The 22,996-nt window shown below is 39.5% G+C and overlaps 1 protein-coding gene across 4 annotated transcripts; it reads left to right on the top strand.

Annotated features, from left to right (window-relative positions):
* Window positions 1–5,180: 5,180 nt before the first annotated feature.
* LOC135196129 (poly [ADP-ribose] polymerase tankyrase-2-like) lies at window positions 5,181–22,677 on the top strand. Of its 4 annotated transcripts, none has more exons than XM_064222643.1 (11): window positions 5,181–5,587; window positions 11,478–11,694; window positions 11,910–12,000; window positions 12,254–12,441; window positions 12,620–12,820; window positions 14,183–14,260; window positions 17,019–17,095; window positions 18,124–18,290; window positions 18,942–19,180; window positions 19,417–19,590; window positions 19,907–22,677. In XM_064222643.1, the coding sequence occupies exons 2-11, from the start codon at window positions 11,479–11,481 to the stop codon at window positions 20,045–20,047; spliced, it is 1,572 nt and encodes a 523-aa protein (XP_064078713.1). In that variant the 5' UTR covers window positions 5,181–5,587; window position 11,478; the 3' UTR covers window positions 20,048–22,677. The 4 variants fall into 4 exon arrangements, with proteins under 4 accessions (XP_064078713.1, XP_064078712.1, XP_064078715.1 ...); XM_064222642.1 differs by having other exon boundaries at window positions 18,067–18,290; XM_064222645.1 differs by lacking the exon at window positions 14,183–14,260.
* The last annotated feature ends 319 nt before the right edge of the window (window positions 22,678–22,996 follow it).

The raw sequence follows: 22,996 nt of genomic DNA, 5'->3' as shown, positions 1-22,996 counted from the left end.
TGACTAACAGTGAGGGGATGAGAAATTTTGGCAATAAAATGGATTTACTACATACTTAGGGCTAAGTTGAATGAATCGGTGTCTAAAAATATTCAAGTGCTGTTCTCTCCCTTCATTCAAATGGAATAAAAAGGCTGGTACATTAACGGGTTACAACTGAACTGGGAGCGACGTTTGTCCGATTATTTCCGCCCTAGGCGAGTGAATATTTTAAGACTTCCATAGGTCGCTACTGAAGGCAAGAAGAAAGAACCTTTCGAGATATGAATGTAGATTAAGACGACATTACAAAGTTGTTTCCCACCAATCTTGAACCTAAGAAAAGTAGGTTTATGCACTAGAGATGCATCCTTCATAATGTGTTACCTTCTGTTTACAGGCTCTAATCCATGGTAACTTCTTTCAGGGTACAGAAGTATAGAGAGCAGGGTTACAGTTTTCTCTGATGTTTAGCATATACCCATTTTCTATGAATGGCCGATGGCAACTCTGCTAAGCATCAAACTCGGCTAGTCAAGTCCTACCACGAAGATGGTCTGAAGTCATGAATAATGGCGACTTGCGGTAAGCCAACAATTGTAAATTAAATCAGAAGAATGTACATTAAATCTGAAGAATGTATATACATTCGCACACAAGGCAATCAAACATTCAAACTAGCCTAAGGTCTACTATTTGTTAGAACGACTGACAGAGTGATTGATTTAATTCAGGCTGTCGAACCCAGCACTTGGACACTTCGACCATCCAGCTCTTGAGACAGTAAAAGAGACTCGGAAAATAAGACTGATAAAGTTCAAGGATCTAAAGATGGAACTGAAGAAAACATCAAAGTTACATTATGAAGAGTTGCAGAGGTTTTGTTTATTTGTTTGTATTTTGTTTTTATGTTGCATGGAACAAGTGGTTATTCAGCAACGGGACCAGCAGCTTTACGTGACTTCCAAACCACGTCGAGAGTGAACTTCTATCACCAGAAATACACATCTCTGACCCCTCAATGGAATGCCCGAGAATTGAACTCGCAGCCACCGAGGTGGCAAGCCAAGACCAAACCGACCATACCACTAAGGCGCTGAGTTGAAGAGGTTGAAAGCTGAACAACAAAACTGGAAAAAGAAAGCAGAAATGAAGGTAAAGTATAAAGGGGCGCTGCAGTGAACACCCTCAGTAATGCCTACAGGGCACAATTTGGGAGCACTGATGGCATTCACCCTACAGGAGGCATCATTTGGAAACACAGGCGAGGTCTGTTAAGGAACTTAGAATAACTATAAGGTAGCTTGAAGAAAACTAACGTTACAGGTGTGATGCTTGTTTTGTAGGCTTCCTCAGTTACCACCCTGTCCGGGGAGGATCCTTGTGGAAACTTTAAGAACAATTCACCAAAAAATGCGAAATGTTGGTCAGATAACTAGCCTAACCTAATTTACAGTTATTCAAAACCCATTTACTTCAAACAATATATACAATTACACTTTGCCCAGACAGGGCATATCTTCGGCAAGGCAATACTCGTTAGCCTATAACTTTGCCTTCCAGAAGCAGTCAGCATCCCAAAGGAATGCATTACAATGAAGTAGGAAAAAGTCAATTGACAATACAAAAGTAGAGGTGATTTCGAGGGATACTTATCCACCTAATTTTATGAGTACAGGTCAAAAATGAGTCCAGCAAAGAACTGATTGACTCGAATTTATCAAATCCATATTTCGTTTTCCAAAATTCTAGTCGTCACATTCAGTCAAAAACATTACCTCCTCCCACTTTTGCAGTTGGATATTATAAGTCAGCATGAGTTAAAAACACAATAATGTGTTGAAAATCACTAAGCCAGTTTATTTTTCCAGAGATGGAAGGTGTCACCCTAAAAACTTATTGACAATTACAGGCAAAAATCGAGTACTCAACTTGTGACAGAACGGTCCTGGGCTGCTGGTAGGTTTGTTTGTTTGTATGGTGCTTTTACGTTGCACAGAACCAGTGGTTATTCAGCAACGGGACTAACGGCTTTACATGTGCGAACTTCTGTCACCAAAAAAATACATCTCTAACACCTCAATGGAATGCCCGAGAACCGAACTCGCGGCCACCGAGGTGGCAGGTCAAGACCATACCGATCACGCCCGAGGCGCTGGTAGCTGGTAGGTCTCTGACGCTGCCATCTCCTACAAGTATGGCAAAACTACCATAGGAGATAAGGCAAGCGCAAATAATTTAAACTTATATTTATGGTTTGGTCTTGTAAAATTTATGCTGTCAAACCAAACACTGAAGTACTTTCGACTATTCAGCGTTTAAAAAGGCGAAAAGGGCACTTAAACAGCTAGATAAAAAGAGATCCAGAAAATACAGAAGATATAACTTCATGGATGTCTCCGGGCATAAAGCTGAATTCCATCCAACCCCTTTCTGGACAAAGGGTCTGTATAGTGACGTAAGAGGGGCCCACACCGAAACTTTCAACAGTTTGGTAGTTCAACATTTGGCCAGTTTCGCACTCCCAGACACCTGTCATCCAGAAATGGGTGAAATGGGAATCTCTCTCAAACACCCGGACATCCATGAACTTATATGAATGACTGTACAAGGCCCTAAATTTGCAACTGGTTGCATAACCGACAATTGCACTGAAATGCAATAGCCAGAGAGGTTGAACAGCAGGACTGAAGAAAGGAAGCGGGAATGGTGGTAAAATAAAAGGCTAAAATGCAAGTGCAGCTAGGGGGCCGAATGGACGATGCAAACACCTTTTTAGTAATGTGTACAGTGCACCACGTGAGATATACTGATGGCACTAGCCCACTACCAGGGGTAAAAATATTTATGAACGAAGCAAATGAAATAAATTACGATACACCCACTTTTATTGATTACTATGTTTTTTGGAGAAGATTGGAATACAATATTTAGGCCAAAGGCCAAGCGCTGCGACCGATGAGGTCATTCAGTAATGAAAGGGAAATTGATATTAAAATGGTTTGAAAGGTGTAACAAGAGGAAAACCTCAAAACGGTTGCACTATGAAACAATTGTTAGGAGAGGGTGGAAAGTAAGACGCTGCAAAGAACCTCAAGTAATGCCTACAGTGGACCGCGAGAGATGCACTAATGGCACTAACCCCCCTTTGGGAGGGGGGGTGTAGAGTTTTTCACTGGGAGAGACACTGCATGGCGTTGCTGCCTCGCCGTCGAATCAGAAGTCGATACGGCCCTGTGTGTGAAGTTCTTTTCATTGAAGCGTTGGGTTTAACTCAGCATCTAAAAAAACAAAAACAAAAACAACATCAACAACAACATAAGGACTATGCAAAAACACTACCATATTTTTCATGGGACTTGAAAAAAAATACAATATTTTCTAAGGGACTTGCATGAACACCTTTCGAACCATATTTCTTCACATGGGACTTTCAGAAGAGTCAAAATTTGCCATGAGACTTCTTATGGACTTTAAGCAAAAGATTTCCAGTGGTCATCTATAATAAAGCCTTGTTTCGAGTTGTATTCAAGACTAAAAAAAGCATTCTGAAACGCATTATCTTCGCCTAGAACCTTCTTCTTCGTAGGCGATGGCACAGAAGACCACTTTTGCAGGTTTTCTGTTGAAAGGTATTTTTGCGAGTCAACTCTGGTCGCTCATACTCTTCTCTCTCTCTCTCTTTTTATCAATGTACGCACACACACACACACACAAGTATAAACACGTACGAGTACTTAGGGAAATCCCCACAGAAGCGAAGCAAATGCATGCCAAGCCTTATTCAAAGCTGAAGCATTCTATTTATTCTCCGCTGGTCTGTGTCTGAATTGACTCATTCAACCAGGCTTTTTTATTTTTTCTTTTTTATATCGTTTCATCTGAAAGAGCCTTGGATTTGATCCTTTTCTGCGTACGAATGGTGAATACAATCTTCGAACGTCTTTTACCAATCTAATGTTCGACTTAAATCTGGCGTCTATTATACAAATACGGAATTTGTCTTCTGCTCAATAACTTGTTTACATTTTTCTCATTTAAGTCTTTTATGACTGTTACAGTGTCCTCAGGGAATGACCCATGCACTGTCCACATTTGGGATTTTACATGAAGTGTTCACATGTTTTCCTTTCAATTTCCATGACTCAGAAACCGACGAAGGTCGGGATATATAATTTTATAATCCTGATGCTTATTCTACTCTCAGGGACGCATGATGTAAAGGGCTGGAGCTCTCCTGACGAAAGTCTGATTCCGAATATATATAATTTTTCGCTCTGACGCGTCCCAGAGAGATCAGCAACACCTAGATTCAGGCACAACCTCATTTATCGACACCTGCGTCTATTCCTGTTTACTTCGCTGCTTTGCATTCGTCATCCACTCGTGACAAAGTGTGGGCACGTGATCGACGAGGTTGCAGGAGAAGAAGAAGAAAAGAAGTCATATTGCTGCCCTCAGGCCACATGATCTTGCTCAAGTTAGCTCCCCTCAGTTACCCACCGAGGTCTTGTCATCTTGTTTCTTTTCTGCATATCTAAGGAAGTCGTTGAATGACATTAAATTCGTTTAAGGTCAAAGGTTCTTCCGCCTCTTCCCGACCCATATATCAATAATAAAGGAGATGTATGTCCTTACACGCGTAATGTCTGCATGTATGAATGCATGCATGCAGACGCGACGGCGGGAATAAACCATCGCCCAGTTTTTTTTTTTAAAGGGTCGCGTCGACGCGTCCCTATAGCGTTTTAATTAAACCACGGAGCTGCTGTCGCGATAAACTGAAGTGAACTGGACCAAATAAGGTTCAAGACAACTACTGCGCATGAAAATTTGTCCTGAAGGTGCGTAGGGAGGGAGGGCCGGTGTATATACGCAACATTGGCACACATCCTGTTGGATCGAGAGGGGGGAAAAGCATTGGCACCTTCCACCCCACCCAACTGCGCCCTTTCTGTTCGTTTCTTCTCCCTCTATATCTTCTCCCCCCCCCCCAACCCCCAGGCCCTCACTCCCCCTCCCCCCTTATGTATGCCCTTGTTGTTGTCCCCCGTCCCTCCTCACCTCTTTGGGGGCACCGTCCCCTAACCGAATCCCGCGTGCGGCTTCAGTGGTCCCCCCCAACCCCCCCTCCCTCCCCATCTTCACAAGAGGAAATCAGCGGCGCAGGCCTGGGGTATAAAACCGGGGACATGCCCGCCGTGCCCTCAGAAACCATCCAGGAATTATAATAACTACTACTGCTGTGCCTCTCTGCTTTGGGGAAAAGGAAAGATAAAGAGAAACCAGTCTGCTCGGCAGAAACGCAAACTCTCTTCTCGTGGGGATGAAACACAGACCGAGCCCTCATCTTTCAAAAGTCTCCAGAAGAAGAAATGAAAGTTAGTAGTATCGTATCCACACACCAGTGATCTTGACCAATAGCGTATGATTTAGCCGGAAAAGTCGTCTCAAGATTCTTCGTAAAATAAGAGCTGTGATTTTACCAGATAATTTCTAGGATACCCTTAAAACTGACCTGTGATATATCGCTGTGATAACTCAAGACTCCACTCACTCAAATCTCTCGGTGTTACTTCTGAAGCAAAAGGCTCTACAACACATCCAAGTAAGTAAAGGCTTGTAGGTCTTCGTCAAGTCTTCTATTAATTTGTTGTTTAGAAAATACCACCCCAACTGATACGACTCTAAAATCTCCTTCCCATACTCCTTTTATTTAATTCCCGAGTGGCTTATGTGTGCAGTGTCTCAAAATGATAGACTACGGATAACAGCACCTTGTCTATGTTCGCCTTCTACGGAGAGGACTAATTCCTACAGGTGGAAAATGTGCTCTGAGATCATTTCTGTGTCCACTGTCTTCCGGATATTGCTTTCACCTCTCATAATCGCTTCTTAACGATGAATCAAATCAATTCAAAACGGCTGCATGAATAAATGGGGGCTTGCATGATTGGTGTTGTTGAAGATAAAACGCTGGGTAAACCAACATAAAATTCATTTTTGGGGGGACCAGATGAATAAATGCATACTAACTGTCATGAAATTTTGATATTCCAAACTTGACTAAAACACAATCGATTGCCATAACGAATCCAACAAATAGATTGTGCATATATTTTATAAAATAGAAACTTTGTACGACAAAGAAGTATATAAACAAAACAAAAAATTAAATTCATCAATTGATAGCTAATTAATTACTGAAACAAAGCAAACATGGAGTTCTCTTAACCAAGGAATTGCATCACCAATAGGTCAGCTGTTTCCAATTTTTTTTTTCTTTTTTGCTCTCGCTCTTTCTCTGTTTCAGGGAAGAAGGGCGGGTTGGGTGGGGGGAGGTAGACAGGGATAGGAGGAGGAAGTGAAAAAAAGAGGGGAAGGAAGGGGGGTAGGGGGGAGTAAACAAAGAGACTGCAGACCTCGTGGTCGACCAGTGGCCCATCCAAAGACTCTCACGGGCCAAAGTGAAGGTTGCCAAGTGGCCTCCGTGCCAAAAATACTGCGAAGGAAGGTGGGAAATACCTGTTGGGTTTTGCCCTTCGTCAGCTTCTTGAAGCTGCTGATCTGCGTAATAGCTCCCAAGACCTGCCCTGAACTGTTCGAGACAGTCTTATGTAATGTAAAGTATAAAAACAGGCTTAATTGAGTACGTCTAACTTCCCAGGGACAAGGGTGGGTCTTTGTCGATATATTTCATTAAGTGGTCTATGTCCTTCTCGATATATTTCATTAATAAGTGGTCTGGTTCTTAGTCGAAATATTTCATTAATAAGTGGTCTGGTTCTTTGTCGATATATTTCATTATTAAGTGGTCTGGGTCATTGTCGATATATTTCATTATTAAGTGGTTTGGGTACTTGTCGATTTTTTTAAATAGTCTTTGGAATACTATCAATTACGAAGATTTTTTCTTCAGATAAATCAAAGAGCCAAAGTGTCTATTTTTCAAAGCGTCTAAATTTTTCAAAGCCAATCACCTCCCAGTATGGTCGTCTGTCGCAGTTCATTAAATGAAAACAGTGCCTCTGTAAGTAGCGTCCTTCGGACATCACAGAGAAGGCGACAATGACGAAGCTCCTGAGAGACGAATGAGAAGATGATTCTAGTCTCGAAGTAGAAGAAATGGTAAAAATATATTCCACCTGGTAGTTAACACTGAAAAGACGTGTTAAAAAAACTCCCGAGAGACGAACGAGACAATGAATCCTGTTTCGAAATAATGCAGAAACACAACAAAAGATATATATATATATATATATATATATATATATATATATATATATATTCCTGCTGGTAAACAAATCGAAAACAGACGTTTCAAAAAAAAAAAAAGCGAAAACTGAAAAAAAAAAAAAAACAGACCTGTTTCTCCGAATCGTTGGAAAACCAGAATGTTCTATATTCGTCTCACGAAGTTGTGACGTAATGGGGGCCTTTCCCTCTCTCAGTGATTGAGGGGGGGAGGGGGGAGTCAAGTCACATGGGTCTGGCACTCCTCTTTCCAAGAGGAGAGAACCTCTGGACCACCGCATGGCAACCTGCGTGTGTGTACATGTCCGTGCCCGACGCGCAGTGGTAGGTTAGCTGGGTAGTCTTCCCCAACTCTCTATGTTATGTCTGCTTCTTTTTTCTTTATTTATGCCGATACAATTTTCTGTCTCAATGGAATAACTTTCAAGGCGATTACTCTCGAGGATTTTTGGCATCATCGTCCTTCAACTTCAATGTTCAGCGATACTTTAAATCAAAAGAGTTGTACATCTTAAAATAAAACAAAGTTTAGATGTCATTCCACAGAAAGACTAGTAGCCATGCCACAGGGAGGCTAGTAGCCATGATATAGAGAGAATAATAGCCTTGCAAAAGAAAGGCTAATAGCCATGCCACAGAAAGGCTAATAGCCATGCCACAGAGAGGCTAGTAGCCATGCTATAGATAGAATAATAGCCATGCCACAAAGATTAGCAGCCATGCCACAGAAAGGCTAATAGCCATTCTATAGATTGAATAAATAATAGTCATGCCACAGAAAGGCTAATAGGCATTCTATAGATAGAATAAATAATAGTCATGCCACAGAAAGGCTAATAGCCATGCTATAGATAGAATAAATAATAGCCATGCCACATAAAGGCTAATTGCCATGCTATAGATAGAATAAATAATAGCCAGGCTACAGAAAGCCTAATAACCATCCCATAGAAAGAATAATAGCCATTCCACAGAAAGACTAATAGCCATGCTATAGAAAGACTAATAGCCATGCCACAGAAAGGCTAATACCCATGCTATATATAGAATAAATAATAGCCATGCCACAGAAAGGCTAGTAGCCATGCCTCAGGCTAATAGCCAAGCCACAGAGAGGCTAATAGCCAGGCCACAGAAAGACTAGTAGCCTGAAAGAAGTCTCAAGTGAAGAAAGCCATTAAGCCTCAGCATATGAAAAAATGACACAATAATTTCCTCAAACGATGCTTAAAAAAAAAAAATTACCGATTGGAGTTTGTTAGCGTAAATGTGCAAACGCACTTTCTTATTGTACCATTCTTAATTTCTCAAATCGCGGTTTGACTAAGGCAAAATTAATTCTCGTATCCGACACTTCTGGTGTCTGTGGCAAAGTATAGAAGTCCAGTTGGCAGTGAGTATGAGATGTTAAGCATTTTCACTAAACACACACACACACACACACACACACACACAACAATAGTTTCATGGCAGACAGTATGGCGTCCTTTCCCCGGGGATTGGATTGAATGTTCAAAAGTTTTGGCAAGTGTCACGCACTCCTCTTCGAGACCGACTTCCTAGTCTTAACACGATGCTATCTTTAGAAAGCCTGCTGGTTTATCACAGTGTTCATGAACATCGGAATGATGAGCAGCTATTAAGGTCGGTTGCTTTCGTCGACATGTCCAAAGATGGCTTAAAACGCTATGATAATGTGGGTATGCAAGAACAGAGGCACTCTGGAATTGGGGGCCGAAGATCATACCCATGTGAATCTGCCACACTCCGATAGTCAAAACATTTAATCAATGTATAATCCGTAACAGTCTGACAAGAAAAACACTTGATAAATTTGTAATCTGTAAATCTCTAACTGGACATTTGATAAATGTGAAATCTGTGACACTGACAAGAAGAACAGTTGATAAATTTGTAATATTCAAAACTCTGACAAGAAAAACACTTGATAATTTTGTAATCTGTAAAATTCTGACAGGAAAAACATTTGATAAATCTGTCATACTCCGACAGGAATAACACGATAAATGCAAAATCTGTAACACTGACAGGAAAAAAATCATAAATGTGTAGTAGTTTGTAACAGTCTGACAGGAAAAGCAAGTGATAAATGTATAACCTAAAACGCTCTAACAGGAAAAAGTATTTGATAAATGTGCAAGCTGTAACACTCTGACAGAAAAAAACAATAGATAAATGAAGTTCCAAATATCCCCCCAAAATTAGATCAAAATTTGCATTGGGATATTTCCTCTTTCCTCTGTCCTTTCTCCTAGCAAAATGTTAGCTCAGTGATTATTTCCTAGATTGTCTTCCAGCCTTCGAGATGGTTTTTAATTATTAACCAAAAATACATGTAAAACCTAAGAAAATGGGCCTTAATACATATGGCTTTTATACTAATGTGTTTTTAACTGACGACCTATGAAAAAAAGGTAACTCATCTACCTTGGCACGAAAAAGTTTTTATCCTATGGCACCAGGGAGGAGGAAACTTAATGAGAAAGTCACGTCAAGTATGATTAACTCAAGTCTGACGAACAGCCTCGTCAAAGCTTATCATCTCTGCTGATGAGTATCATTAAACTGTCGTAACCACGAACGATGAAACATTTTGCAATTTTAGAAATTGATTACTGAAAAGCGCGAAGTCAAAAGTTAAAGTCACAATCGTCTACCCTTGCCCGTGACTTTAAAGCTCTGTCTTCAGTGTTGAACTTCAAGTTTTAAACATATTCTCTAGGACCGATTATTCTGATGTTATTTGCATCATTACATTCTTCAATGGCACGGGTCATTATTACAACCAAGTAGATTTTGCTAGCTCACAAAAGCTAATCTATTGCAATACCTTCTCCCTCCTCACACTGCCTACTCTCAAATCTGTCGCTTTGTTGATAGGGTACTGTAAAGGAAGTAGATACTGTTGGCACGCACAGACAAAGAGGGTACACATCCTCTCTGGCACAAGAAACACCTGAGGTGACTGAACTTGGCACAACACACACGGCGATCGAGTTATTTATAGGTGTTACTACCCGGGGACTTGTCCAAGAGGAGACACTTGTCTCAGGCTTACGAAAATAAACAAAATTTGGTGCGAGGAGGAGGAGGAGGAGGGGCGTTCAATCAATTGCTCACGGTATTAACGACAAAGCCCGTGAATAACAGCGGAAACAACGAGACTGAACTAGAAATATCCAGAAACCTGGTTGTAGCATTGTACTGTTCGTGTATTTTGACAGAGGCAAGACGTTGGCCCGGTAACCTACGTGGACAAACTATTATCTTGGACGGCAAGATGACCCCAGTTAATTACTGAGCTGAATCCATAATCGATTCTAAATCAGGCACAGTTAAAATTCTTTAAGTAAGCATGCGCACACTTGGATAAACGCCTAAGGTTCCCACCATAACAAACTCACTCTTCTGGTTGGGATATCTGTCATTTTTTTCTCCAAACCTGTAACGAGAAATGGTGGAGGGGGCTACATTTCTATTGATATCCCCAAATTATGTAAACAGGGAAACTTTGGCAAGTTTCCAAACTTCATTTCCAAGAAGCGCTGCTTTGTAGATCATTCCTATTTAAGGTCCTTTGTTTAAGAGTGTTTTGGGCTATAAGGAATCGAATAGCAATTGGGATACTTAGTGTCATGTATTGCATTCACTTTGCATATAACACATTACACAATGACCTGTTTCTTTTTTCTTTCATTCTCTTATAACTGGCGGCTAAATTTAACTTCACTTGGGGGAAAACTAATTCACTCGTAAAGCCCCGAGGAGATATTTGTAGAAATACTGAGAATAAAGACGAAAAAGGAAACGGGACCAGAATAGAAATGATGTGACATTCTCATTCTGTTTTTATCTTCTCTGATTCCTTCAAGTTAAACAGAGTCGTGAATAGACGCTGCTAATTTCCGTGGAAATAAGAGGAGTTCAAAGCTGATTAAAATCATTTTTCGTAATCCTGATTAGGTACCTTACGCTGTACTTGACCTCATCAATTTCTCTGCCATATAGTTAGTTTTGGAACACGAAAGACTTCCCATTTATGCTGCAACACCAGTGAGTTTCATCATTAAGAGGTACAACAGCAACTATTATATGAACATTGATACTATCTGAACAGTTCCAGTGAGTTCCATCCTTTTAAGAGGCACAGCAGCAACTGCTATATGAACTATCTTTCCAGCCCTAGCTATCAAGTCACAGACGATGACTTTGTATACTTCCAGGATGCCTATGGAAATTGTTCACCCTGACGCCCTTTTGGAGGACGAGGAGAACGAGGAGGAGGTGGAAGCCTCCGACGGGGAGGAAGACAAAGACAGAGACAGGAAGGACGGAACCAGGGAGGAAAGACACACCACCATTCAGAGGGAGCTGGCGGATGCCATCGTTCGCTTGGCACCCATTGAAGAGCTAAAGATCTTGCTGCAGTGCGGTGCAAATGTTAGTATTAAGCAATGTCTCTTTTTGACAATGGGCATATATTGCATCAAAGAAAGGTTTTCTCTCTCAAACATAGTAAATTTCACATGACATACACTACTCCTGCAGACTTCCTTTCTAGATGTTGCTCTACATATTCCTGGTGCATATGCTTCTCCACTTATTTCTTAACTTTTAGTATGACCATCTCTCGTTTACTCCTACGCCTCTAACAGGTGAAAGATGCCGTTACTCAGGGTCTGACTCCTCTCCACTACGCTGTTTGGCAAAGGTACCCAGAAGCTGCAGAGTTCCTGATTGCCGAAGGTATTTACGAATGATATGAAAGGAAACATCTGTAGATACAGCTGAAAGCCCCAGTGGCTGCCACAGGGGCTTTCAGTGTCCTTGCATACTTAGCAAATAATCTAATACTATTTAATAAATTGATGCATATCCTTATTTCGAGGTTCATGACGCTAACACTGTCGATACATGGTTCATAGTCTATTAATAAGTAAGTGGACTATGAAAATGTCAACACATGCATAATCAATATCTGTACCCCGTTGCTGCACAGGTTGCGACATCAACGCAAGGGATGAAATTGGGTACACTGCCCTCCATCTTTCCGCTGAACACGGTTACACAGAGATGATGCAGGTTCTCCTCAAGCACAGTGCCCAGGTCAACTTCAACATTCCACCAGAAGACGAAGAAGAGTTTCCCACTGACGCTAGTGATGAGCCCCTTAGACTAGCTCTAAAGGTATGTACTACTTACTGACTGATGCTCTACAGTGCAATAATTCCCCAACAGATCAGATTTTCAGACGTAGATTCTCATGCCAGTTGGAATCTTACGCTCTGCCTTTTTCTCTGTATATTCAGCTCTTGAAAGATGTTTGATTTGCCTTCTCTCATTCTTTCTTGTATTATTTTTTCAGCACGATCACTTTGACGCAGCGAAGCTCCTTCTGGAACATGGAGCAAACCCAAATGCGAGATACTTCTTCGGTTCAGAGATAAACCTTATCAATCCTCTAAACACGCAGCTTCTGGACCTCCTGCTTTCATATGGTGCCAATCCAAATGCCAAGGACCGCCAAGGTTTCACCCCGATCATGAAGTGTTGTCGCCTCCAGCAGGTAAGAATCGAAGCGGAAAGGGTTAATGCAACATCTGTTGTGGATTTAGAAATATGTTACCCTGGAACACTGCCACGAGGCTTACTGGTCCTAAGAATGTTTCCAGTTTCTTTCCCTATTCCTTCAATTTGTTACAAACTCCCAAAGAAGGCATTATATTTTGTTAAAAATACCACAACAGGTCTTGTATCTAACCAAGCTCCTTGTAAGTACTGTACAAGAACAGCACGTTACACTTTCTCAAATACTGTTTAACTGTGTAGAAGTGAATTCCATTAATTACAATTTAAACAGACCTTAAATAAATTATGAGGACTTGGGAGATCTTCCCAAAAGCGAGCTTAGAAAGTGCTTTCTTGAGAAAACGAATATCGCTCGGTTTTATATCTTTTGGTAAAAGAAAAATTGTATTGCATCAACCAGCAAAACTGCTAGATACAACTAGGAAGAATTATAGGTTTAAAATGGCCCCTTACATATACTCAACAGCTTTCCTCAATATAACTATGAAGCAATGATTATCGATTACTAACCGTACTCCTTTCATACTTTTACTTAAAACTTTCTATTTTAAAAACTATAGATAAGTCTCTAAATTACACAGAGCTGGGGGACCGACTTGGAAAAAAAACAAATGTATAATGTTTATACCCTTCATTCTTGACACTGCAGAATGTTGTGCTTAACCTTTGGGCCTTGCAGTCTTACCAAATTTTGTCAATTAAAAAAACAATGAATACTTAAATACCTATAATTTTAAATAAATATATTATTGTACTACTGTACATCTTTTCCTTCACATGTCATAATTGCATGCCTTCTTGGGTAGACATTACTTCTAGAACCTATGTACTACTTTGTAATTCTGTGTAACTTACCTTAGATATCAACACTTCTATTTGACCTTTTATGGTTCTTACCAATAACCGACAAATGAACCGTGGAGATGCTTGAAGAGCTCTAGTCGAGTTTTTAATCAATTTCTTCTGCATCATCAGTAAAATATGGAAGAATGACCGCAATATGGCAGACTCATTCCATTCGAAGAGTCCCACTGTCCTTTTGTCATCCTTAACTCGATTAACCAACGCTGTTTATGACTCTGCTTTGCCCTTCCTCTGTCTACAGGCCCATCCACACAGTCGAGCTTTGCTTGACGAACTCTGTTCAATGTGACATCAGAAGCGGAGAAACAGCGGAAAAGGTTCTGAATTTTCACGCTTCTGACGTCACATCGAGCAACGTTCGTCGGGCAAAGATCGACCCCGTGGACGGGGCTTAATTAATCCTTCCCAAGATCCTTCCATCCTCTTGCACCAGTGGTGATGAGCCAATCGTGAATTCTTCCTCTCTTTTCCGAAGGACGCCTCAGATGAGATGGAGACGCGGGAGAGCATTTCGGGTGTAGAGGTCCTTCGTCACTTCGCCCAGACCCTCATGGTGAGTGATCCGCTGCGGGGGAGGACCTGGTTCTTCTTACTGTGTTGCGCTTTCCTTTATTGCCTTGTTACCTTTTAAATAACTTTTTATTTTACTTTCGCTGACTGACCTTTCATTTTCCTTGTACCTTCGATTACGAACAAAAATGATTCATTAGATGAAAAGCCTAAACTCTCCTTCACACAGTTCAATCATAATGTCTCCTGCAGTTCCTGCCATGTCGCAGAATGGCCAAAAGTGGGTTGATGACTGCTCAAATGCCAGCTTATCAGTCATTTTATTACCTCTAGAAAGTGCTGGAAAATTTAAGTGGTTATAATACCCAATTGGAAACCCTCCCTAAAAAGAGAAAAAAGTTATCAGATCAAGACATTTGCATCTTATCCTTCTTATTTTGCATTACTGACGAAAGAATCACTAAAAGAAGCCCCACATATTAACTCCTGTCAGTTTAAAATGAGTCAACGCCAATCCTAAAATAACTGCATCATCCCTGCATTTTCTTGAAGTAGTTCCCAGCTTTCCTAAAACACACCTTGATGTACTTAGGAGTTCTTAATCTGGCTGGACCATCACATGATGATAAATGCAGCCACGCCCTCCTCTCCTTCACTCTAACAGCATTGCTAATACCCTCTGCGAGTCTAATTAACCGCATTTTTCTCCTTCCATGGGAAGAACCAGGTCCGGTTCTTGAAAAGCTTTGGAGTGCCCCTCTCACTCAACCGCTGTTGGTCCATCAGCAGTCGTCGGGATTATCCTTGCATTGGTAGCCTTGAAGTCATACAAAACACTCCTATTAATGCCAAAAATTCATGAGAAAAGGAGAGAAATCTCGTTAGGGACCGAGTGAGAGCAGCAGTCCACTGCAAACGTTCCCCTGTGCCGGCATTGTCAACCAGATACGTAAACAAACTATTTCATTTTCAATTGGTGTCCTTGTGCATGAGATCTGTCCATGTAATTTGCTTCTTATCATTAAGTTCTTTATTTTCAAAATTTGTTCAGTGCCGGCAAGCAGCTTCACTCATTGTGAGATGTTAGTTGTTGTGTCTATTACCTACGGATATTAAAAATTACATATATATATATCTATAAAAACGGATAAGAATTGCCCTGAATGAAGATGTGCTTTTCAGCCAGAACTTATCTTTTAATAGTTGTTTTTTCTTTGTGCTTATTTTTTTTTATTGACCTTTTTTTTCAAGTTAACGAAGCACCGTTTTGGACTTGGATTTTTTTCTTTTTTACATTTTTATCTTTTATACAACTTAGTAGAGGCCCACAACTTAGTTTCTGCACTGCAGTGACTGTCTACCTGATCCAGGTTTAAATACCAGGATAAGCCAAGGGTTATTCCAGATTATCAGCATTTGGTACGGCCAAGTCCAGCTTGAAGATCCGAGAGTAGTACAGTTATTTAGACGTCCATTAGACGCCAAACTCATTAATCTGTCATTCATACAAATACTGATCATCTTTGCTGCTTCCTAACTAATAATGCAATTTCATCCATATACAAAAGTCCGGTTTTAATTATTAATATTAATAATATTAATTATTTATTATATATACATATAATTAATATATATATATATCTATATATATATATATATATATATATATATATATATATCATATAGTAAACCTCTAGATACGCAGGGGATGTGTATCAAACACGCCCACGAATAGCTCAAGTCTGTGTATACTTAAAACCCCCTCTAAAAATGCTTATACCTAAGTATTTTAAAAGTTTAACCACAAAATGGGCATTTAGTCATGAAAAAAATAAAATACGGTATTAAGTAATTGTTTCTCAGTGAAAAATAATGTGTATATATGCTCCACAGAGAAATATGTGAATTGTTGAGTCCGCAAACTGCGAGCCCGCAAATCCAGGGGTTTACCGTATATGTGGATATATGTATATATGTATATATACATATACACATATAACTATGAACTAATGAATACTAATATGGATTTCCTTAACTAACCCCAACCTACTCAGTAGTGCCCAAGGGATTAGAAAAAACTTGTCCTTCTGCATATCAACAGTTATTTTATTTCTATTTTGTGTGATACAGCTTGTAAAAAAAAGAAAGAAAAAACAAGAAGCTTCAATTTGCCTGTTTTTTCCATGTAGATAATAGTGCCTATCAATGACAAAAATATTTTTCCAAACTCAGCTGGTTATTTTTTATGTAGTACTCTCACAGAATTTTATATTGACCTGACCCTTACGTGTATAATATTATCTAGGTGTGATTCCATTTCTGACTCTCAAGTCTGGTAGGTTTCTGCCGATTACCTGATTATGTGGATTAGTAATTTCTGCTGCTACCGTCAAGTAGATGTTCAATTTAATGCAAAGCATATGAATACTTTAAGCCCGTCACTTGCATGAAATAGCAGAACAAATAAACCAATCAAGATATTCGTATAATACAATTTGTAAAAAACGACTTTTCATATTACTCTTTGAACCAAGTCGTGTTCCTATCAATCATTAACTCATAATATTCCCACGTGTTCTGTTCATTCTCTTTCATCCTCTCCTCGTAAGTATTAACGACTTTTCCACAGAGCCTCGACATACAATTCCCGTGAAACCTACTTCTTCTACTCTCTGATGACTCCTCGTCGACACAAACCTCCATCTACAGTTTATTAACGACTGAACCTTCTTTACGCCATTCCCTTCCTGACCTTTCATCCTCTGTCTTCATAACAGTCTCTCCTTTATTTGCCCCCACAGGGTCTGGAGTCTGTCCTCTTACTGATCTCCTTCGGAGCCGACGTGAACGCCCGCACCGAATCGCGGCATGACTACAGGTGAGCCACTGCTGTACTCTGCTTCTTTTCATCTTCAAGAGTTCTCCTGCCTCCATTTAATCCTAATTATTCTCATTTGAATGCGCAGTTGGCCTCATACTTATAATAACCTCCCTTGATAAACTTCATTCCATTGCTCACTTCATTCTGGTATATGCCTGAGTTTGGTTCAAGTAAAAGTAATTTTTCCCATGCCACTCCCACCTCTAACCTGTTTTGATGAAATGTTTTAAAAATCATACCATTCCACTCCCACTTCTAATCAGTCACTGAGAGATGTTTTTAAAACTCATAATGCCCTTCGGAATAAGGCATCGCAAACGCAGACCTAACCTGTCCCTACTTTCAAGGGAAACTCGGTCACATCCCAACATAAGACCAATACTTTTTTTACTGACTGGTGCACAGCTTTTAAGAAAATGGTTCAGTCATATGGAATGCATTATACTTATTTACTTCGAACCCACCTAATCGGCCCTATCAATAATACATTTCCTCCCATAAACATATACCAATGACTGATCATTGAACAAATGTATTGCATGACAGAGTAATCAGTGTAGCTTTTCTCACGCTTTCATATCATCTAGAGCTTCCAGCTTCATGTTTTCTTGACTCCATTCACATAACAATGCGTCAGCATGTCTCTACTAACTGCAACACCAAATTATTTATATTTCATTATTCTAGTCTCACGTAGAGCATTAGTACTTTTCATTTTGTCTATTATTTTCATTCGCTTTCTTAGAGTGAGTGCTGAACTTTAGTCCAAACTAACTTGCCGTTTTAAAATAAAAAGAGACTTTTGCTTCATTAGTTTCTTAGCCATTCACTCGTAGAAAAAGAATAGTCATAGTTCACCACCAATCAGGTCTACCTACGAGTTACTTTTTTTTTTTTATCTCCTCGAATGCGAAACAATGGAATACAATCTTGACAATATTCATTCTCCCTCTTTTTCACACACCCAGGTGGAATAGCGTCTATACTGACTCTTCCCGATCCAACAACCTTCTGCCCCTTAACAGGTCCGTGCTCCACTATGCTGTTCTCTCAGGCTCCGTTCCCATCGTCAACCTCCTCCTCAAACAGGGCGCTAAAGTGAACTTCGAGCCCGAGTACAACAAGCCCACGCCCCTGGACTTGGCCATCTTGAAGGGTGATGTCGATGTTGTGAAGCTTCTCCTTGAAAGTGGTACGTAACTACATAGTATTGGTATTTTTTTATCACTGCCACTGCTCTAACCTTTTAGAATCAGGCCTCTCGTTTTCATCACGGATGTTCGATGGGAATTTTTTTCTAGCAGAAAAATATGCCCACAGAACTAGTTTCTCGTTGGACGAGTAGGTTACATGCTCGACTATACCGATCTATCTCAGGATCTGGGTTAGATTCCCCGCTCTGCCAAAGCGAAATCAGAGGAATTTATTTTTGGTGATAGAAATTCAGTTCTCGATGTGGTTTGTATCCCACAATAAGCTGTAGGTCCCACTGCTAGGTAACCAGTTGGTTCCTAGCCATGTATGAATATCTAATCCTTTGGGCTAGCCCTAGGAGAGCTGTTAATCAGCTCAGTGGTCTGGTAAAACTAAGATATACTTAAATTAGAATACAGGAGAAAACAGTACCTCACTGCAGCAGCAAGAGACAAGAAGATAAACTAAAAACTTTGTTTCGTTCAGTTAAGCCTCTCTATAAATTTTCTCCACTGCACTGCAGAATGTGTTGATAAAAGATTACAGGCATCTTACATGAGCTTTGAAAGTCTGGGGTCACTGTAAAATGACTTGACAATACGTAGATCATCCCTGCTGATATCTTCCCTTTTACTCTCCTTTCCTTCAGGAGCCAACTTGGATGCTAGCTCTCCTATCATAGGCTCACCTCTTCATATGGCCTGCAGTGAAGGCATCCCCAACAGACAAGAGATCCTGAAGCTACTGCTGGAGGCTGGCGCTAACCCAAACCTTGTGATCATAGGGGAAGATGGTTCGCCCATTAAGCCCCCTCTTGGGGAATACTTGACCTCCAACGAGGATCCCGAAGAAGAGGTTATCTCCCTCTTCCTAAGACACGGTGCTGAGGTAAAGTCATATAGAGGTGTTTCATGCGTTCTTTTAGACAAGTTGATTTTTGGTACTTTCTTAACAAGGTTTTTATTTTAAGGGTTTAAATGTGAGGATAGTTACTTGATCAATTTTGGAACTTCCCTAGAATAAGGTTTTAAAATGTGGATAATTGGATACTCACCAGAGAAGCTTGTGTCTCATGACAATATCTTACAACATGACCTTCTAAACATGACGTTTTATGGGGTCAGGTGGTCATGCAAAGCCAGAACCGTGATCCTCGTGGTCTCTTGAACTGTTTCCCAACCCTCACCAAGAAGCCAGAAGTCCTGATCACCCTACTCGAAGCTGCCCAGAGATTTGACCTTGCAATCATCAGACATTCTTCTCGTATCGACAGCGAACAGAGGCAAATATTCCTCAAGGTGAGCATGAAGACTCAAGTATTTATCTCCAGGTTACCTTTTGATAGTAGGCCAATCCAAAACTAAGCTAATAATCCCTCAGGCTCAACTGAATGGAAAGCTGTTCAGTCTCATCAATACAAATATGAACTACAGATCAAATTATTTAAAGTATTAGCTGCATGTATGAAAAACCAATACAAATGAAAAGAAACACCGATTAAGATTTTTCTAGCAGAGCTAAACTCTGCAAACCAAGTAGTAAGACAATTTAAATTCTGTCCCATTATCATAAGACTTTGTAGAGCAACTTAAAACAATTCTTTATTTTTAACAGGTGGGCCAGTCACCTCTCCCCCTCAAGCACTTGACTCGTGTACACCTTCGTCAGGAGCTGGGGCCCAAACTGCCCAACAGGATTGACGAACTTGATCTCCCAACCATCATGAAAAAGTATCTCCTGTACGAAATCAGTTAATTCGCCTGCTCACATTTCCGTCTAGTTTTTAAATCCAAGAGTTATCACTTAATAAACTTTCTTTTTGATCTTGTAGATTACGTAAGGACGGAATGTAAAAAAAAAAGTTCTGATTTTTTTTCACATCTCCATCTCATATATATTTATATATTGGAGAAGATTTAAGAGACTTAAGAGGATGAGGCACGTCACTGGATTCGCTTTAGTAGAGAACTTCACTTTATTGGAAATCATTTTAAGACTGAGACTTGTTCCTTTTAGGAAGTTAACCCTTTCGGCTACATGACCGAGCAGAAGTAATTTTTTATTGTGTTAACGCCTTCATGTCAGAAAGACAATGATCTTCAGCCAACTTTATTTTCTCCATACTAAAGCTTCTCGTGACGTTAATCAACCCATAAGTTTACCTGATATATATTTTTTGTATAGATATATACTGATGTATCTATCAGTTTGCTTTGGAAGAGGTTGTCAAGGCCAATGCTTCTTGAGCAAGTTAGTAGTAAGTAGATTTTCCAATTGATCATTACTATAATGATTGGCTTATGTAATCTCGGACAATATTCCGTTATGTTACAAGCAGTTATTTGATTTTATTTATTGTGATATATTAATCTTTTAGTTTTATCTCTTAAAGGTATAACTTAATGTTTAAGCTTTTCATAGAATTTAAAGTCTTTGTTAATGTTTATTAGGTCACAGTTACTTATCAATGAAATGCGGCTGGTTGGGAACAGTTTAGTTACCCTAAAGAGAATCTCAGTGGAATTTGGGTGCTCGTACTTCCGGGTTAGTGCCACTGATCTAACTCGCTGGGATTAGAATGCTTTAGAACTTGGCTGTCAGGAAGTTCCTCACATTTAAGTTCCGAATGCTGATTTCTTCCATTTATTCAATAAGAACTTTTAGATCTGTAATATTAATTTACCCCACTTAAAACAAAAAACATTTCATCGACTACTATGGCTTAGTCCACTTGCATCAGAAACGTTTCGTTGGCTAATAGGGTTCAGTCCACTAGCATCAAAAATGTTTCGTAGACTAAACGGTTCAGTCCACTAGCATCAAAAATGTTTTGTGGACTAATGCAACTTGGTCCATTTGCATCAGAAACGTTTTGTGGACTAATACCACTTAGTGCATCAAAAACATTTCGTTGACTAATACAGTTTAGTCCACTAGCATCAAAAATGTTCTGTCAACTATTACGATTTCATTGACTATCTCAGTCCTCAGTCCAGATTCACAAAACAGATTTATCGCTCTCCAGAAAACTGTTCTTCTCAACTTTCAACAGCTTTTTCGCAAGACTTCCGCATACCTGTTTTTATTTCTCTCGTGTATCACTGGCACAACCCTTGCACAAGCATTATGCAAGAATGCCTGATGCTCTCAAGAGAAAGAAATTTTCTTTTATACACTCTTAGACTTTCTTCTAATTATTTTTACATATCAAGTTGGTAATATGTATATAACTGTTTTTTAACGTTAGTCATTTAATATTTTTGTAATACATACATATTATTTATGCATCTTTTTTACTGTTTTTTAATTTTATTTGATAATTAAAAATTAATTTAGAGAAGTGCTGACACACGTTTAAAGCAAAGTCCTTGTTTAGCCTAGCAATGCTGTAGTAGAGGGTTTTACTCACAAACACTCTTCACTCTTGGGTGTCAATGAAAACGAGGTTTTTCCTCACTTAACATGCAACTTTACGAAATAGTTTTTAAAACTTTGTTCATTATATAAAAAGGGTTTTAAAAGAAATGTTCAAGAAATGGTTTTTTATGACTTTGTAAAGATATATCCCAGCATTTCTAGGCCTAGACTTTGCCCAAAGGCTCAAGTGAAGCCAGAAATCACTTTTGCGCACTTTGTTCCTTCAAACCACAAGGGTTGGTTTGTTCGCTTATGGTCTGATTGATGATCCGGTGAGCTCTTTTTACCAAGAGAGGTGATTTCCAATCTCCTTTGTCGACATTGGGGTCCCTATCTCGATTCTCTTACAGATTTTCTGTTCAACACTTTTTACTGAAAATTTAATATAACTTTAATGGATAAGTTTGTAAGTTAAGAATTAGTTTCTTTTCCAAGATTTAATTCAATTTGGGAAAAAGAATTTCATATACTTATATTCCTACAGAGAACGCTATCATTTCAGCGTCATAAATTCACACGTTTGATCAGCAATCTTATCTCCGTAGAATTGTGAAATATATAAACACTCGAGGAGAGACACCAGGAACACTTTCAAGTACCAGTTTGTTTTCAAGAACTTGAAAGCCTTTCATGTCTAGCCTGCTAGACCCAGACCCAGAAAAACTGAAAAGGCTTCATTTCTTGCTAGCTGATTGTTGAGCTGGTTATCTTCAAACCAAAGAAGCTCATATTTTTTTGGATAGTACTTGATTACCAAGTCGGTTACCTTAAAACTGAAGAGGCTAATTTTGTAATAGTACTTGGTTGCTGAGATGTGGTTATCATAAAAACTTATGTAAACTGATTTTTTTCTAAGTACATGTCCACCTCTTTGGAGTTTAGCGAGATCTTTGTTAGTAGAATGGTTGTTTGTGCGCTTAAAATTGTATTCAGTTTGAATAAACTACTGTATTTATTATGATAAAGAAGTCACGAAATTTTATTCTCCTTCCTATGATAGATATTAGAAAGGGCGATGATGCTCATATGGACTCTTGGGCAATTGTAAAAAATGGGATTTAACTTTGCCATCTACATAAAAGGTCTATTAAAAAATCCTATTATGTTATCATAGAGTCCTTACCAACAGTTTTAAAATCATCAAGCCTATGCTTTTGTTTATACATTACAGAGATAAGTGTGCTTTAAATCTTATCTAATCTACTTCGATTCAATCAAATTTTGAAAATATGATTTGAAGACGGTGCCACTTAGAAGCCAATAAGTTTCTGGATCTTCCCCTGATAA

This window comes from Macrobrachium nipponense, chromosome 17 (genome assembly GCF_015104395.2).
Source record: "Macrobrachium nipponense isolate FS-2020 chromosome 17, ASM1510439v2, whole genome shotgun sequence".
NCBI lineage: Eukaryota > Metazoa > Arthropoda > Malacostraca > Decapoda > Palaemonidae > Macrobrachium > Macrobrachium nipponense.
This window is presented reverse-complemented; position numbering and strand designations above follow the sequence as displayed.

Excerpts from the sequence above, each read along its gene's own strand:
- LOC135196129 (XM_064222642.1), top strand. The coding sequence starts at position 11,479 with ATGCCTATGGAAATTGTTCACCCTGACGCCCTTTTGGAGGACGAGGAG. Across the intron at positions 17,096-18,066 it reads GAATCGCGGCATGACTACAG|GTGGAATAGCGTCTATACTG; the intron begins GTGAGCCACTGC and ends TCACACACCCAG. Across the intron at positions 19,181-19,416 it reads TCCTAAGACACGGTGCTGAG|GTGGTCATGCAAAGCCAGAA; the intron begins GTAAAGTCATAT and ends TTATGGGGTCAG.